The 17,111-nt window shown below is 40.2% G+C and overlaps 1 protein-coding gene across 2 annotated transcripts in view; it reads left to right on the top strand.

Moving 5' to 3' along the window:
* jph1a (junctophilin 1a) overlaps positions 1–12,769 on the top strand; it is a 31,808-nt gene extending 19,039 nt beyond the window's left edge. Inside the window, exons 4-7 of one of the 2 annotated variants that reach the window (XM_032503972.1) lie at positions 2,411–2,529; positions 8,986–9,695; positions 9,936–10,032; positions 10,210–12,769. In XM_032503972.1, the coding sequence (XP_032359863.1) occupies positions 2,411–2,529; positions 8,986–9,695; positions 9,936–10,016 (910 nt within the window). In that variant the 3' untranslated portion in view covers positions 10,017–10,032; positions 10,210–12,769. Of the gene's footprint in view, positions 1–2,410; positions 2,531–8,985; positions 9,696–9,935; positions 10,033–10,209 lie in introns of those variants that run through there. The other variant, XR_004327512.1, reaches the window with a different exon arrangement.
* The last annotated feature ends 4,342 nt before the right edge of the window (positions 12,770–17,111 follow it).

Raw genomic sequence — 17,111 nt, 5'->3', positions numbered from 1 at the left:
CTGCTTTCATTTGCCTGCACATTTCAGAAATAGAATCATGTATGTCCTTGTGGAAGCATGTGTGGCTGTCTACGGTGGGGTATACATGTCAGTAGTGTGATGTTACTGGAATGCTTTAATGTCAGTTTTTAACTGGAAGTGCTTTTAAGTAAGGGCTTTTAGTGAAGCTGCATTTAACCCCACCGGTGAAATTCCTACGTGTTTGTAATAACTCATGGCAAGAAGCAAAGCATTGTGTGATATACTTATAATTTCTTAAATCTTATTTTTATCTGCAGCTAGTCAGTGTTTTCCAGAGGCTGTAAACACAGCCTGAGTGTGTCCTTTGTCTGTGGGTGATGCAGGGACTTATTTCTAGAGAGGAAACGGTCAGTCTCTCCCGCCAGCATATGGCTCCTCATGCATTTTAATGTCTCACTGTCCCAGCCCGTCAAAAACAGGACAGCCCAAAGTCCAAGGACAGAGAAGTATAGTTTGATATAGAGACATCTGTCCTTTGAGGTCACAGTTTACAAAGATAGAGGAAGTGAGGGGAGGAGTGAGGATGAGGAGATGCAGCATCAATAGACAGATAAAGAAGGTTCGGGGAAAAACAGGAGCATTGATTGAAAGAGAGAAGGGATAGAGAAGGAAAGAGTGAGAGGGAGATGGATGAGTGGGGTTAAGCTGGGCACAAGGCACAGCTGTTAATACTTACAGTGATACTTGGACAACCCATCTGAATCCTTGCATTCCATACTGAAATGCCATGTTTATTGTTCATACAGGAAGTGACTAATCCATTGGCTATAACTAATGCATTTCATATTGTTGCATAATTAGGTCTTTTTTGAAGGGAGTCTGGGGGCAGCAGTGCTTGTGAAATCCTCCTTCCCCAGTGCATATACTCCTTATAGTTCTTTTTTTCCATGTGCACAAGCATTTTTACATGTATAGTATCTTTTGGTGGCGTTTTCAAGGGATTTGTAAAGCAGGTCACCCCCAGACCTCTGTCTGTCTCCCCATGGTACACTCCCATAATACCTCTCAGTGCTAATGCTATGCCCACATTGATTCCAGAATGTATTACTATTGCCTTTTTGGTTTTAGCATCAGAAGCATAGTATAGTAGATGTGTACGCAGGTTTTGCCCATGGTGGTATTACTTTAAAGCGGCGATCTTCAACAGCGGTCCGGGACCTCTAGGAGGTCCTCAGAGTCAATGCAGGGGGGCCTCCAAATGATTAATTTTTGAAAGTTCTTTTTTAAAAAGTAAAAAGTCTTAACACGAATCTAACATATTTTTAGCAAACACAAATCCCCACTGCTTACTGGCCCTTAATGTAGTCACTAAAGTAGCCACCTACCGATACAGTTAAATCTAAGGATTCTCTGTACCACATGTATGTTTAACATTAAAACATGATTTGTAAAATCATACCAACAATTATCTGCCATTTTAATAGCTTAGTATTGTATGCAAAAAAAAGGTATACAAACTTTAAGCTACCCTACACATTATTGTAGGACCAGTTTAATATGCATCTTAATTTAATGCAATACATGTAGTATGTAGTCTTTCAGTTAAGGGGTCCTTGGTTTCAACAAATGTTGAAGACCCCTGCTGTAAGGCATGTCTACGTATTGATGTCACTGTTTTTTCACTGTAGATAGAAAAAGATAGATAGATAGGGTAGGTTTCAAAACACCTTCCGTAGATTTAGGAAATTTTGTTAAAAAATAAAAAAGTTATGTACTACTGTAATGTATTTAATTATTAGCTTTATACTTTATTCTGTCAACTAAAATTATTAATTTTTCGGTGCTGACTGGCATGGGATTCAAGCTTTCACTTGCTGTTTATTCGTGATATGATATATGTTGTGAATGCGCGTGTGTGTGTGTGTGTGTGTGTGTGTGTTTGTGTGTGTGTGTGTGTGTGTGAGTGTGTGAGTGAGTGAGTGTGTCTGTGTGTGTCTGTGTGTGTCTATGTGTGTGTCCCTTGGGCACTGCTCTTGTGTGTTCCAGCAACACTGCAGTGCTCCAGACTGGATTATGGTCTTGCTTGAATGTGGCTGCGCTCCATTTGGAAAATCAGGATTTGGAGATTTGAGATAGAAGCACATGGGGAGGTGTTATGTTATCCCCAAGAGGGACAGGCTGAGTGATACAGCTCAAAGATGAGGAGGAAGAGGGAGGGATGGAGGGTCAGAGGAGAAAGAAAAGTGAAAAATATAGTAGAGGCAAGCCGATGATGATGTAAGTGTTATGGGTGAAATGGCCGCATACACAAACAGACCAGTAAACTAACTGTTTGTGTATGTTTCTAAGTATCTGCCACACTTCCTTTAAACATGGTGGTTTTCATCCTCTTTAAGTCCTAATTCAGAGTTACCGTACAACTCCAATATTGTCTCTTTGTTTTTTCCAGAACGGCCCATGCCAGGACAAAAAGCGAGGCTGCAGACCAGGCTGCCATCTCTGCAGTGCATGACTCAGAAATTGCCAGGACGGTGGCTAGGGAGCTCTCCCCCAACTTTTACCAACCAGGTAACCTTCAACAAACAACCTTCAACACATTTCTGATATTTTAAAGTGTGTTCCTAGTGGCAAAGTGTGGACACCACACAGCCTTAGCAGGTATATGTGTCATAAATCTGTCTAGATACTTTCCCACTGCCTGAATGGGAAAGAAACACTCGGAATCAGGTACACTGAGGGGGTTAGGTAGATCAGATGTGTGATAAAATAAAGTACGTTGACTATTTTTTAAGTGGCTATATTTCCATAAACGTTTGGCGGGCTATGCATGCAAACAAGGCTTTACACAAGGTTTTCAAACACTTTAGACAAGTTCTGACTGACCCAGAGATGAAGTCGCAGTCCTTGCTAAGATTGTCTCTTAGGCCTGGGAGGGGGCCTTTAACACATGAGTGTTCAGCCGAGACAGTGGGACATTTACCCAGTTAAGCTATTGAAAATCCCCCTTTTACCTCCACTATATCTTTTTTTAGCTGTACCCATCTCAAGCAACCAATTTGTCCATTCAACCATGTTTTTAGGAATTGGGCAACTGGTAAGAGGTTGGGTTCTTTGTGTGAATAATGATATTTGCCCAGTTTAGAGTTGTTTACACAGGCTGTGTCTGAGTTGGTAATGAGCTTGTTGTGGGCGCACAAAAGCGTAGGGTTTGGTGTACCAGGACTGTAATCGAAGACTAGAGAAGTATTGAGGATGACTTCTGACACCACAATGGGGGCCTGCATGTGCGCTCCGACAAAGCAGAGGCTGTTTTGCAGCAGGGAACTGTATTCTGGATGGAAGCCTAGTCTTTGCTCTCAAAGGCCTGTTGTAACAGTTCAGAGATATTTGCTGAAATGTTTCTGTTCTTTTAGTTTTTCAGATCATACCAAACTTGTGCTTTAGTGGAGTGTAGAAATGTCTCACAGGTATAGTACACGGAGGTCGAAGAAACCTACTGCTTGTAATACCAAGTAGTTCTCATATTCTCTCTGCTTGGAGGTTTAACAGGCACACTGCCACACTGTACAGCAGTTCACAGCTTTAGGTGTGTCGACTCAACTCTGTTTAGTCCATTTACAAGGTAACCTGAGTTTAACAAGGCAAGACATATAATACTACACAAATAGTGAGGGGTACCGATCCTTTCTTGTCAAAGAGGTGGGGTCAGAGGTGTAACACAAGGGCACAAAGAGGGCAACATCACAAAAGATAATGTAGCATTACCTTATTGTTTTCCTTTCTTGGATTTTTAAAGAGCAGATTTAGACCAATGGTAATGTTACCTTTAGAAAGAGCATTCATAACCAGATAAGGCGGTATTTGGTTATAAGTTTTGTAAGAATTTCAACAAAGTAACCTCATAAATTGAATTAATTTGAAATTGTTCTTCAGCCATCATTTGGATGAATGTTCTTTTTTCATTTACAGTCTAAGATCTATACTAGCCTTGCCTCTTCCCTTGCCAAAAGCCACCACAAAATAGTGGATGACTAATAGATTGACAAGCACGTGCCCCCACTAAGCCGCAGAAATGGCCAGACCAGGCCAGAGACATCCTGCGGCTTGTTTGTGTTGTGGAAAATGGCGATCATGCTTGGCAGGCCGAGTGATCTCCGGGTTCACAAGTCTGCATGGAGAGTGTCCTTGCCTTATAAGTCAAATTATGAATGAAAGTGAGCTACGTCATAATATTGTGCAGTGCAGGGCAACATCCATCTGAGCCACAGGGTTTAAACATTTAGTTATGTAAGGGTGAAGCCACACAGGAGCCTGCAATCCCATTTTATTTCTAGTTTAGGTAAAGTTTTAATTTACACAAGTTATTATATAATTTAGATTCTTCCAGAATATCGTACTATTTTGGGGTTTGTTGCTGGTGGCAGGTTGTATAATGTTTGAGTGTAAACTGTTTCCCCTACTTGCAGTTTCCTGACAATATGGCCGCCACTGTTGTTCACCTCAATGTAAAAATGTACTGTTAAAATTTTTGAAGTCGGTGTAAAATCCAGTTTCTTTCATTTGTTGATTTGTCCACCCTTACGTTACAGTGCAACAAAGCCACTTAATGTGAATGCCTATTAAACAGAACTTGTGTGACTTTCCCAAACTAATCTGCTTTGCTTCCTCAGTGTCTACCTCTAAAATGGAAATATTCCCACTCATCCCCATCTTACAGCTTCTAATAAGTCCTCTAGAGTAACAACCAGGGAGTCTAAACCCCTTGTTGTTTGTAATTGGCATTTCAGACTCATAGCAGATTATCACCCAGATTGGGAGTCTGTACTTCAAAAGAGAAGAGAGGGTCAAAGGGAATAGGACCCTGGCCTTTATGATTGGTTCACACACAGCATCATGGAGGGGGAGCAGCAAGGGTTAGGCGTGGTCTGTTTCGTGACGTTAATTGGGCTATATTTGGTGCCAATGGGTGCTTACTGTGGTCTAATGGAGACATAGCTGAAATCCTTATGCACTGAGAGGAGCTTGGCCCTGCAGTCGTCCCTCTCCAAGGCTGACACAGAGCAGCTGTTCCTTCCTTCAGCAGGTCACCAGATGAGTGTGTGTGTGTGTGTGTGTGTGTGTTTTTTTGTGTTTGTGTGCGTGCACTTGCACTTGCGCTTGCGCTTGCGTGTGTGCGGCAGGGATCCCACACCGCCCCTGTTTGACCCAGTCAAGGTACACTTGGACCAGGTGGAACCATTATAGCCTGGACCTGTCAGAGCTGAAAAGCAGACATGAGCAGGTGCTGCTTTACATTCATAGCAGCAGGTGTAGTGGAGTATCTTTCGTAACTAAGACAGTAGTTCAGCTGAAGTTCAAAGTTATGCAGCAACTTCTTTCAAGGATATAGCATATCAATTATTTTAGGATAGACAAATTTCCCAAATAATTTTTTTTTTATATCCTAAAGATGGGGATGTATTTAGATCTGTTTAACGTAATGTAACGTTTAATGTAATGCCACGGACAAAGAGGCATACTTTATGTGTGTGTTTGTGTGCGTGCGCAAATGTAAGTAAGTGTGTTTACATGCTCATTAGTATCCCAGTTTTGAGCCTTATCCTGGTTTTGATCATTAAATGTAAACACGTAAATACCCCCTATGTAACAGAAGCGGAAGTAATCTGATTAAACAATGCCAGCTCCACCAAGACCATCTGCCAGTGTGAGTAGGTGGAAGAAAGAAAAAAATCAAAAAAAAGCTACAAATTGAGTCATGAATATTAAATATAACAGTGCAGAGAACATGCTGAGATCACAACCCACTGAACAGACTCATACATGTATGACACGTTATATCAATATAAGTGTGAATAGAATAAAACATAACTTAATGCATCATAAACAAAGAACACAAACCAGGAACATGCCCTTCACTACCATTTGGAAGACACGCTATTATATCTGACATATAAAAAGCTAAGAGTTTGTTCAATTTGCTCTGTGCATCTGACAAAGATGTAAAGGCAAAGCAGCAACCAAGACCTGTCATCATTCATAACAACAAAAGTCAGTGTTTGATTGTCATCGAAAACAGAATTTAAATGGTGAAAATAAATATTTCAGGTCAAAGATGATGAATATCCTTTCAACTGTGGAGTTTATCACACTATAATACAAAGTGTATGCTACGGTCCCCATATAAATCTTCCATAGAACACAGGATAAAGCAAAATGGCAACAGATGTGATAACGACGCAGACTGTAACCCCCCCCTCCCCCAATTTACATTCATGCATGCACACTCATACTGAAGCTCCCCTCTTGCCACTGCTGATCATCTCGTATTAAGGTCAGCAGGGGTTAGGCTGGGTCTTAAACAGCCGATCCGTTTAGTTTTGTAGGAGTATATGATTGTGTGTGCGTCAGCGCGTGTGTTTTGCCAAGAGTGCACTGGAGCAGAAAATGCGCTGTGGATGAACATGAAGAAAAGACGAAAGAAACACCTTGGCCATTTGGGTAATCGAGTCCCAGTACATGTTCCAGCTGACCTAGCAGGATTATTTGGAGTACATCTAATACATTTTCACTGACTTGTCACAACATCTTCACATGTTAAAGTATCTACAAAAGAACCACAAGTAATTAGATTAATCAAAGTAAAATTCTAGTGTTGAAACACACACACAAAAGCACGTTCAGCATAATTTGGAGTCCAGTATGGCTTCAGTAGTGTTGTTGAAGTAGTTTTAAATGACTGCCGGTGTTGCACTTCTCTGTAAGTGTGAGGCTAAGGGTCATTTTAGTAGCGAGAACCATTCAGAAAATGCCTGGAACCCCTCGCAGGAATCTGTCCCCAAACAGAGTAAAACTGTCCACCCACCCACGAAGCCTCATCTCTTATTGAGTTATGGTGTGAAATGAAGCTTGGCGGATATATTAAGCCCCGCAGAAGTTCAAATGCCCCCCACCCCAATCTCTTTGTAGTGGGTCTCAATGGTTGTAGCGGTTATGAAACAAATTAGAAATGCCACACAGCCGACAAATATTTACAAGTAATGAGGACCAAGAAATTCTGTGACAAGGCCGTTGCACTGATATGGGATTGGATACGCTTGGATTCGATGTTTGCACAATTGTTCCTGGAGTGGATAAGTGTCAAATCTAAATCAATATGATATATTTTCCATTTAATTAAAGTACCATACTTAATAGGTTATATGCATATTTAAGATGACTTGTAAACGCTTTAGATTGATTTCTGAGATGTTGCTGAACACAGCAACTTAAACACTGAAAATAACATTAAAATCACATCCCTTCATGCTGACTCTGTATGTATTATCTGGAGTGGGGGTGAAAAGGAGTGAAAAACAAGCAAAACAGTATTTCCTTCTACTTAAAAAATTAAAATCGATTTCTAGATTTATTCCTCCTTAATTCAAATTGGCTATGGGGATGCGGAGGATCCTTCTCTGCTCATACCATCTGATGTATTTCAAACAAAGCTGCATTGTCCCTCTTTTAGTCACTCTGACACCGTCTAATTTAGGCAATGGAGAAAAAACAGGGAAACAAAGAGCCTCATGTCTCTATTTAATTTTTATTCAGTACAAAACAAAGGGTGAAATAAAGTGTCATTTTTCTTGTGTGCAAATAGGCATTTTCATTCAGATTAAGAAGCTTTTGTCCAGACGTAATGTCTATGATGAAAATTAAAAACATATAGTTAAAAGAGGAGTGCACATTTAGTCTACTTGCAGTAGTATCTATCTGTAGACTATCTGTGTCCACTAACCCATGACCTCACTGTATAAACTCCTGATGGAAAGAAACAGTATGAGCTTCTCCTGACAAAAAAATAGGCCTCACTGCTCCTTAAGGTCAACTCTCTTTATCGGTACAGCCGTGTTGGTTGGATGCTGAGAATTGACGTGACAAGGGCCTTTCCAGCAAAACAAGGCATTGATAAAAGAGAATTACTGATGATAAAGATGAGCCTGCAGAGGAGGCTTCCTTTGTGGAATCAGTCTTTTTTCCCTTGTCTGCAGAATGATTGCATATATATGTTGATTCATGAATATTTTAATTGAAAGTTCAACTGTGCTTAGGGCCAGCTCTAATTTAAATGTAGCTTGCTGTGGAACTCTACAGTCAGGCAGGATCGATTGCAAATTAAGAGTGCTCTGTTCTCTTTAACCTGGCGTCTTGAACAGTGGCTGCAGCAGAAATTTCAAAATGGCATTGGCGTTGCTTCAGGTTTTTTTTTATCTCCTGTGTCCAAATTGAATTGTCTGAACCTCAGAAAGGGCATCTGATTCTTGTTGGGCCTGTATGTTGTACTTATGCATATGCATACTTTATAATCATGTGGATGAGCTAGGCAGGTGTTTGTGCCTCTCATGTATTATCATTATATTCAAGCCACAGAGCTAAATTGTTGTTTTTCTGAGAGGTAAACCCCTGGTTATCTTTAAAAACCCAAGAAAGTTAGAAAGCTACACTTACCACAGTTTTGAAAAAAGAATAATAATTCTTATTTGTGTTCTTGCTGAGAGTAAGATGAGAACACTACAGCCTGCATCTGGTTAGCTCAGAGAAAAGACTGGAAATCTACCTACCAGGACCTCAAAAGCTTGCTAATTGTTAGCAATTAGCAATCATCTAACAATGATTTAACAAACAAGATGTAACATGTGAGCTTTATAAGGTGCTGGTAGGCTGATTTTGTTACCCTTGAAGAGACTCTTTCTTATTTCTTAGCTAAACTAATTGGCTGGTGGTGTTATCTTCATATTATATATCATATATAAAATATACTTCTTTTGAGATTTGAGAATGGTATCAATCTTTTCATCTAATTCTTTCATCTAATGTCACAATTATCTTTAAAAACACATCTGATTTTAAAATCAGTTGCACAACAGGGATGACATATAATCTTGCTCTCTTATTTGTGATAAATCATGAGAGGCACAAACTGAGCTGATGCCGGTGCACAGGCTTAGGCGTGTATTTATTATGTCACCTCTCTCACCTCTGCAGGTCCTGACTACTTAAAACAACCGGTAAAGGAGCCTGTGGAGATTAAAGAGGTCCCTGTTGAAAAGAAGGACAACTCCCTAAGCGACTCTCCCCACTTCTTCCCCAAGGGTACCACTCCTACATGCTCCCCTGCGACCAGCCCTGTAGCCACGCCTCCCCCTTCGCCTCACTCCAGCAAGAAGAAAGGTCAGCTCGCCAACAGTACCAGTCGCAAAATCAGCAAAGAGGAAAAACCTTCCCGCAAGATAAGCAAAGAAGAGAAGGCAAGTCATAAGACCAGCAAGGATGAGCGGCCTAGTAGAAAGCTGAGTAAAGAGGAGAAGCCTTCTGTCACTGATGGCCCCAAAGCTTCCAATGTACACGTCGAGGTTCCACCTAAACAGCCCTCCGCAGCATCTGCTCCTCCTCCTGCAATTCCAGTCAATGGCGAGGTCCACAGTGAGTACCACAGTTACTACGTCAAGGCTCCTGCAAGGGCCCGCCCACCGCCAGACCGTGAGGAGGATATAGAAGAAGAGCCTAGTATCCTGGACCTGGCACGTATGCCTCCACAACCCCCTAAATCCTACAGTATCCCCCCTCCTAAGCCAGCCTCCTTACGGGAAAACAAGAGCGACCCCAAACTCAGGAAGCAGGATTCCCTAAAGCCAAAGAGCCTCGCAGACACAAAGAAAGCCAGTATGGAGATTGCAGAAAACATGGAAGAAACAGTAAGTCTCCATGCTAGGATAGGAAAAGGTATTTTTGAATGACATTTTGGGAAATATGCTTATTCGCTTTCTTGCCCAGAGTTAGAAGAGAGAATGTACAAGCATTGCTTTGATACGCCTACTCATTTTTAATCAAACAGTTCCTAATAACCTTGTTATGTGAAGATGGTCAGTACATATTATTTGATTGTTGTTGTAGATTATAATCTGATATCTTGATCATGATGTCATTTTTTGCAGGGTCCTAACTCGGTCCTTGTTGCTATGGTAATGCTGCTGAATATTGGCCTTGCAATTATATTTGTCCATTTTCTGACATGATGAGGCTGTTTCTCAGGTAAATGTATTCATTTCCCTAGACACTTTGTATTCAATAACAAAACTAAAGAAGGGGCAGATGAATTAATGTATTTCTGAAGATGAATCTGCCCTTTTTTACTGTGTCTTGTGTGTCTAGTGTGCCACAATATGTGTCTGAAATGTGACAAGCAGCCAATTCTGTTTTATGTTGCAGTGAAACCATGGCAACCAGTACAGTTGCATCGCCGGCCTTGACAAATGAATATGGCGCCAGTGAGACACGGGAGCTGCCGTAGGTGTTTAGGAATCAGCGTGACACCGAAGAGAATCAGGAGGAAGGCTTCACTACCACCAACCTGTCATGGGCCTTCTTTAGGGCCAGCCCTGAGAATTAGCACTGATTGGGCTTCTCTGAAAGCTGAGGTGAAATGTCGTGTCTAGTGAGATATATATAAAAAAAAAAAAAGTTTCAAAATGCAACAAAAACATACAAGAAGTAATTGAAACCCACACGTGTGCTGATCCAAGCACTGGTCTCTGTAGCCCGCTGCCTTGGCAGAGATAGCGGTGGGCGGACGGACTTTGCTGGAAGAGTGTGGAGATGCACTTTTAGATGACGGGAGCAAACAGCTGCCTTTCTATTTTGCCATCTGACGTTTTGATGAGGAGATGTGAGCCCGGGCGGGGTGGGGGTTTGGGCGTTGGGGGGGGGGGGGGGGGGGGACCATTGGCAGCGGGAGATGCTCGGTTGTTCAGAGCGTTTTCTGGGGTTCACACCACTCTTGCAACAGGAAACTGGGCACGGCCGTTGCCAGCAGTCAGTGCTCGCACGGTCACTAGCCAGTCTTACTCTGTTTACCCAGTCACCACTGCAGCTTTCTCAAGCTCCGTCCATTGTAACCCAAGCTTACACTGCTATGAAACACTCCCCGTGCATGGTACAGTTTTAACATTTTGTTTTTGTTTGTTTTCTGTTTTATTGTAGCTTCTTTCTTTTTTTGTTGCTCGTTCTCTGAATGTTGGTTACCTGCAGTCAAATGCTTGTAGTTGAAAAGGAAAATTCATCTTCTCTCAAAAGTAAGTAAATACATCTGTTTTCCCTTTTTATTTTCAAAATGTCACTCATTTTTAACAATGGAGTTGTAATTTGACATTACAGATTCATGTTACTGAAAGTGCAATATGTTTTATTTTTTCAAAGAAAAGCTTATAGTATATTTTGCCAAAAAAAGGAGAGAGGGAGGGTGAGGGTGGGGGTGTGGGGTGGGGAGGGTTGTACATTATAAAAATCCTATGTTCCATTTATTTTGTCAGACTCATAATTTGAATAGCCTGGTTTTTATAGAAGGTGTCGCTGAACAGCGGGCATTGTGTTTAAGAAGGAGGTTCACAATTGTCATGCTACCTAGCTCTGTGAGAGTAAAGTATCAAATGTCTTATGTTATTTATTAAATCAGAAGGAAAATGATTTCATTGCACATGTCAATGAACCATTTTGCTTGCATTCTTTCACACAATTCTTTGCTTTAAATGTTTCAGTATACCACTAAAATGCAAAGACGCAGTTCACGCAGCTGCTTCTGCAGGCCCTTGCGTGCTTGTGAGACTGGATCGGGACAGTCTTGTGGACGGTGGAAGTAGGATTTATTCAGGTTAAGGCCATGGGGAATGTGGCACCAGGGAGAAGGAGAGATGCCTTTAAAAGTCTTTAACAGTACTACTGTTTACCTCAGAAAAAAAGATGAGGAGGGGGGGGGAGGGGTAGAGATGCCATCCTTGTCTTAACTTTGTCGTGTCGGGGATACTTTGACTGTTGTCATCAACTGAATCATGCTTTGAACTAGCCTCATCACAGCTGTTAGTAGTCTTTGTTGCAAGTATGGCATGAGTTTCTTTGATTTTAAAAGTGGTTATTTATATGGTTGACATTTGCTGTCATCCCAACGAAGGTTCATTATTTATTCAATGAACAAATGATGTGTCTGTGAACATTGGTCATCATAAAAAGGGCTTTAATATGGTTAGGTTTTCTTTGCTGCAATTCAGTTCAGCTTGACTTCATTGTCTGGTAAATGAGCAGCACGTCACATTTGGAGAATGCTTGAGCCAATTAGATGTTTGAAAACTGTCCACATAACTAACCAATAAAATATTTATTAAAGATGTGGAATAGACAATAAAGACAGACCAAGACACTACATTACTCAAGAAAACATCGATATATTACAAATGTGATGCATTAAAAAAACAATTGTTCACCCTTTCTTTGCTACACCCTCTTTTCTTGTTTTAACTGTCTTCGTAGGAGCATGGTGAAGAAGTTTCGGAGGGTTAAACAGAACAGCCTGTTTATGGGATATTTTTTGAAATGCAACATTGCATGTAGGAGTCATTTATATATAGATTATTATATACTATTTGTAAGGATTTTTACAGAGCACAATCCAGGATCTGGTATGAGTTGGTATTTTTCTAACAATTTGCACACCTGTATTTTGACAATGAATATAACTTGTTTGTAATTGGTAATGTAATGCACATGATAATGTTTGACAGTGAAAAAAAAATACTTTATTTCTAATTAGTTGTACTGTATGCACCATTTGGGGATGTGAAAGGCAGATGTACTTGTTTGAGTTATTTTAAGATATAACGAGGAACTGCGGGAGACTTTTGATATCTCAAGGTTCATGTTACCCCACTGATTTGTGCAAAGTCTTTGGAGATGAAGTTATGTGTATAACAATAAAGATGTTATGCCTTGTTGAACTACACTATCACGTATTCCTGATATTTTGATACTGCTGAAAAACAATTACTGCACAGCATACAACAAACATCAATGGAACATATACAGTTACACTGGCATAGATTGCATGGCGTGGATTTGGATGAATAAATTGATGGATGCAAGGATTTCAACTTGCCTTACAAGAATGTTTTAATGCCAGTGTCATGCTCACTTTTATGTATCTCTGAGTTTCACTGTCTCCTCTGTGCTTAGCCTCCCGGCAAAAGATGGCCTCATGATGACCTTTTCATAATGAGATCCGGGGGGAAAAGAGTAGGCATGAAATCAAAGTGTCGTCGTTGGGGTCTCACATTAGCAGTGCGAGCGCAGGCAGGTGCCCCAGATTGTCTCGGGTCGGTTTGTACTGTTTCCACTGCTGATCAGCCTTGGATTAGTTTAGTGTTACACCAGCAATGGCACCTGCCTGGAATCAGCAAGGCCATGTCATGCACTTGCTGTGCCCTCTGCCCTGACGCCGGCAGACACTGCATTGCCTGCAGAGAGTTTTATTATCTCGCACTGTTTAGTGTACATTTTGGAGCTGGTTGCACTGTATATATCAATTTCAGTTCTTAATTCACTTATATTGCTATTTGTTTAGCATAATGGCACACATTCTTTGTTTAATTAGTCTCACAGATTAAGATATCAGATGTCATTATTCCTATTGATTAGTATAGTCGCATTGACTTTTTGCCTGTGAAGGGATATTCTGTGTATAATCCTGGATATAAAACCCCTATGTGAAGCCAAACTTGTCAGTAATAGTATAGCATATCTCGGTTACTATTCTGATATGGCCCAGCATGCTGGACAACATTTGGCTGCACAAGCAGTCCAGGACAAATATAAACCAAAACCTTATAAGAGTACACTTGCTTCATAGAAGCCATTTAACAAATTCCAGTTGCAAGTATGATCCTGACCAGGGTGAATAATCTATAATCATCTTGTTTATATTCAGCAAAGGCAGATGTAACAGCTACTCTACGGGAAACACATGCTCATCTGATCCTGGCATGCATTTGACATGTATTTCATTTTGGCCACTTTGCACCTTGGCCAGTAAAAAGCTTCCTTCTTGTTGTCTGATTATCTTACTAGCCACTTCATTTTGTTTCTATATTTTTTACACCTACTAAAGGTTAATTAGGCAGAAGAAAACAAGTCAAATTGCGAGGTGCATAATGGAGGACCAAAGTGAAAGGTTTATTGATTGTTTTAATGTTGCTTTTTTGTAAACATATTTTTTATTTTATTTAACCTATTCATCATTCATTCATGATTCATAGAGGTAATTTGTTTTTTTTATTTTATTTCCCATTTTAAATACAACTTGACAGTTTATTTAAAATTTTGTCGTGATTGGACAATAATCAGTGGAATGCTTAATAAACATTTCTATGACTCTTAAGTACGGTCCTCCATATAATGTGACCAGTTTGGACACAGTAATAATTAATTTGATTTTGAAACCACTAAATTTGTTACATGTCATGCTTTTTAAGTATTGAGAATAACTCATTTAAGAGCTGACAATCTGTTGAAATGTGACAGTCTAAAGCCAGAAATAGTCAGGATTCTTAAAGCCAATCTGGATCATTAACAAAGAATAACCATTTAAATCAACCCCTCTATTTAGCATTTTAAAGCTGTATTAACATTAAATAAATTTAACAAAATGATGTTGTTACAAGCCAATGTAAGGACATTTTTAATCGTTACCAATGTATTTGTCCATAATTGTAACTCCTCCTTCATAACTCCTTCATAACTGGCATATTAACAACTAGTTCCACTTGTACAGTATATAATGAAATGTCTTCATAGGATTTGCACTCAACAATGACTAATTACAGGTAAATAAACATGCTTTTCACCACATTTTAACATTTGGTAATGTGTGTAATCATATGTCTGCTATTAATGATTACACATTTTACGTTTGACTGTGATTTACATCTGTGAGAATTGGCTTGGACAGACAGTATAGATAAATCTGGCAAATAGCCTACCCGCTATATGAAAGTGAGAGTTTATCATGTTTATATTTAACTCCAAGCCTCTACCTTCTGACTAAAATAAAAATAAAACTTGCTTGTGCTTCTAAAATTGGATTGAGGCTTGTAAGCAGTGAGAGGATATCAGTGGCCAGCGTTTTTTTTAAAAGTGTTGCTAAGACATCAGTATTAGGCAGATCCCCTTTCAATGCCTTGCATAGTTATCTTGGCTTAGCGTCGCTTCATCTCTTATATTTACACAAACAAATCACAGTCGTAAAAACCATAAAACTATCACTCTGTCATCTAAAGTAAACAATTATAAAGTAAACATGCAGCACATTTCTTTTATTGGCATATGCTCCAATGTGTTGATTTTTAACATAAGACTTTTCCTGTCGTGTGTAATCTAAAGACAAATGTGAGTTACAGTGAGGGTTTTATCACTGGGGTCTGTAGGGGGAGTCATTATAGTTCAAACAAGCCTCAACACAGAGCATTAGCCTCAAGCTATTGAAAGTAAATGGTTGTCACGTCCACTTATCTGTCTGTTATGCCATTCGAAGGGTTCATCCTGTGTGGAGCAGAGGCAATAGACTAACACTGTTTTGTAGAAACGAACATGAAAAGGTTCATTTCATGATTTTGGAAGATGTTTCTTTCCTGTGCACCATTCTCTGCTTGTGACTCGGTTATGAGCAAAGCACTTTGTCTTAATGGTTGCATAAGTTGGTGGCTTTGAATATTTATTGTGTTGCTTTTGTGACTCAGAGTGCATTGTGTTGGTACTCTGGCTGCTGGAGCTATTATTTTCAGAAAGATTTTAAGATTATTTTTTGGGCATTGTAGGCCTTTATTTCCGACAGGACAACATAAACTTGAAAGGGGAGGGAGCGGGGTGAATGACACGCTGCAAAGGGTCGCAGGTTAGAGTTGAACCTCCGACCACTTTGTTTATGACTAAGCCTCTTTTAAGGGGGGCTACCCAGGTGGCCTTTTTCAGAACCTTTTTTTTTATTATATTTTGGGGCATTTTCGGCCTTTATTTTGATGGGACAGCTGAATACATGAAAGGGTAGAAAGAGAGTGGAATGACATGCAGCAAAGGGCCGCAGGTCGGAGTTCAACCTGGGCCTGCTGCGTTGAAGAGTAAACCTCTACAGTATATATGTGCGCCTGCTCTACCAACTGAGTTATCCGAGTGCCCATTCAGAAACATTTTTGATAAAATACATATAAGCTTCTTTCTCTGTGACTCTATTCCCTAATGGTAAACAGCTCTTCTACTTGTGCATCTTTTTTATCTAAGAAACACATGACTCCACCACTGTGTTTGGGTACATAAGGGGTATAACTTTGTTTTTGTGACATTGTCCTTGTGTGAGTACTTTGGCAATGCCAATGTCAGCCATTAGCTTGTAATTAGATTGCTGAATAACTGAAGGACTTAACAATTTGCCAGATGTTATGACGAGCAACATGAGAACATGAGAATTGCAGGGCACTGTGACTTGCTGTAGGCAAAAGGGACAGTGCACTCAAATTCATTGTGACAAGCCTTTCCCTCTTTTCAGAGAAGAAATGCCCAGAGACATTCTTCCCCCATCTTTCCCTATCATGACTCAAACTCTGACCTGGTTTCATTTAGGGCCTCTTCAACGAAGCTATTGTACTGTTCATAAATGTATTGACATTTGACCGGCTCACATTGAAACTGGTGGTATTACATTACTTTTTTATCTTTAATAATAAGCAAAAATAGGGTAAATGTTTAAACCACATAGGAACAAACACATTTGCAAGGCTATAATAATGTAAACCATTCTGAATGTAACACATTTGACTGTAAGATGTCAAACACCAACATTTACTTAGACTAACAAGTATAAAGATGGACAAGTGCCTTTTCTAGCAAGTTAACTACATCCCACCATTTCCAGAATGGCTTGTGTGCAAGCAAGTGTGATGTGAGAATACAGTTGATGTGTTAAAAGGAAGTATGATGTCACTTTGCATGACAAGATTGTTTGAATGCATTGTATGTGTGTTAAGGAAGCCCTGTTTAAAGGGGCCAACAGCAGCCTCCCAAAATAGAGCTGAGAGCAGCAGCTGCAGCAGGGTGAGTCGTTTCAGAGGGACATCAAAGCGGCTGCTGCCACCCGCCCGCTCTGATCATAAGCACTAATGGTGTAATAGGGGACTGGAAGGTCAGTGATTGTTTTTGGTTTTGTGTGTGTGTGTGTGTGTGTGTGTGTGTGTGTGTGTGTGTGTGTGTGTGTGTGTGTGTGTGTGTGTGTGTGTGTGTGTGTGTGTGTGTGTGTGTGT

The sequence above is a fragment of the Etheostoma spectabile genome, chromosome 22 (genome assembly GCF_008692095.1).
Source record: "Etheostoma spectabile isolate EspeVRDwgs_2016 chromosome 22, UIUC_Espe_1.0, whole genome shotgun sequence".
Lineage (NCBI taxonomy): Eukaryota > Metazoa > Chordata > Actinopteri > Perciformes > Percidae > Etheostoma > Etheostoma spectabile.
Note: the sequence above shows the minus strand (reverse complement) of the source record. Positions and strands in the feature narration are given on the sequence as shown.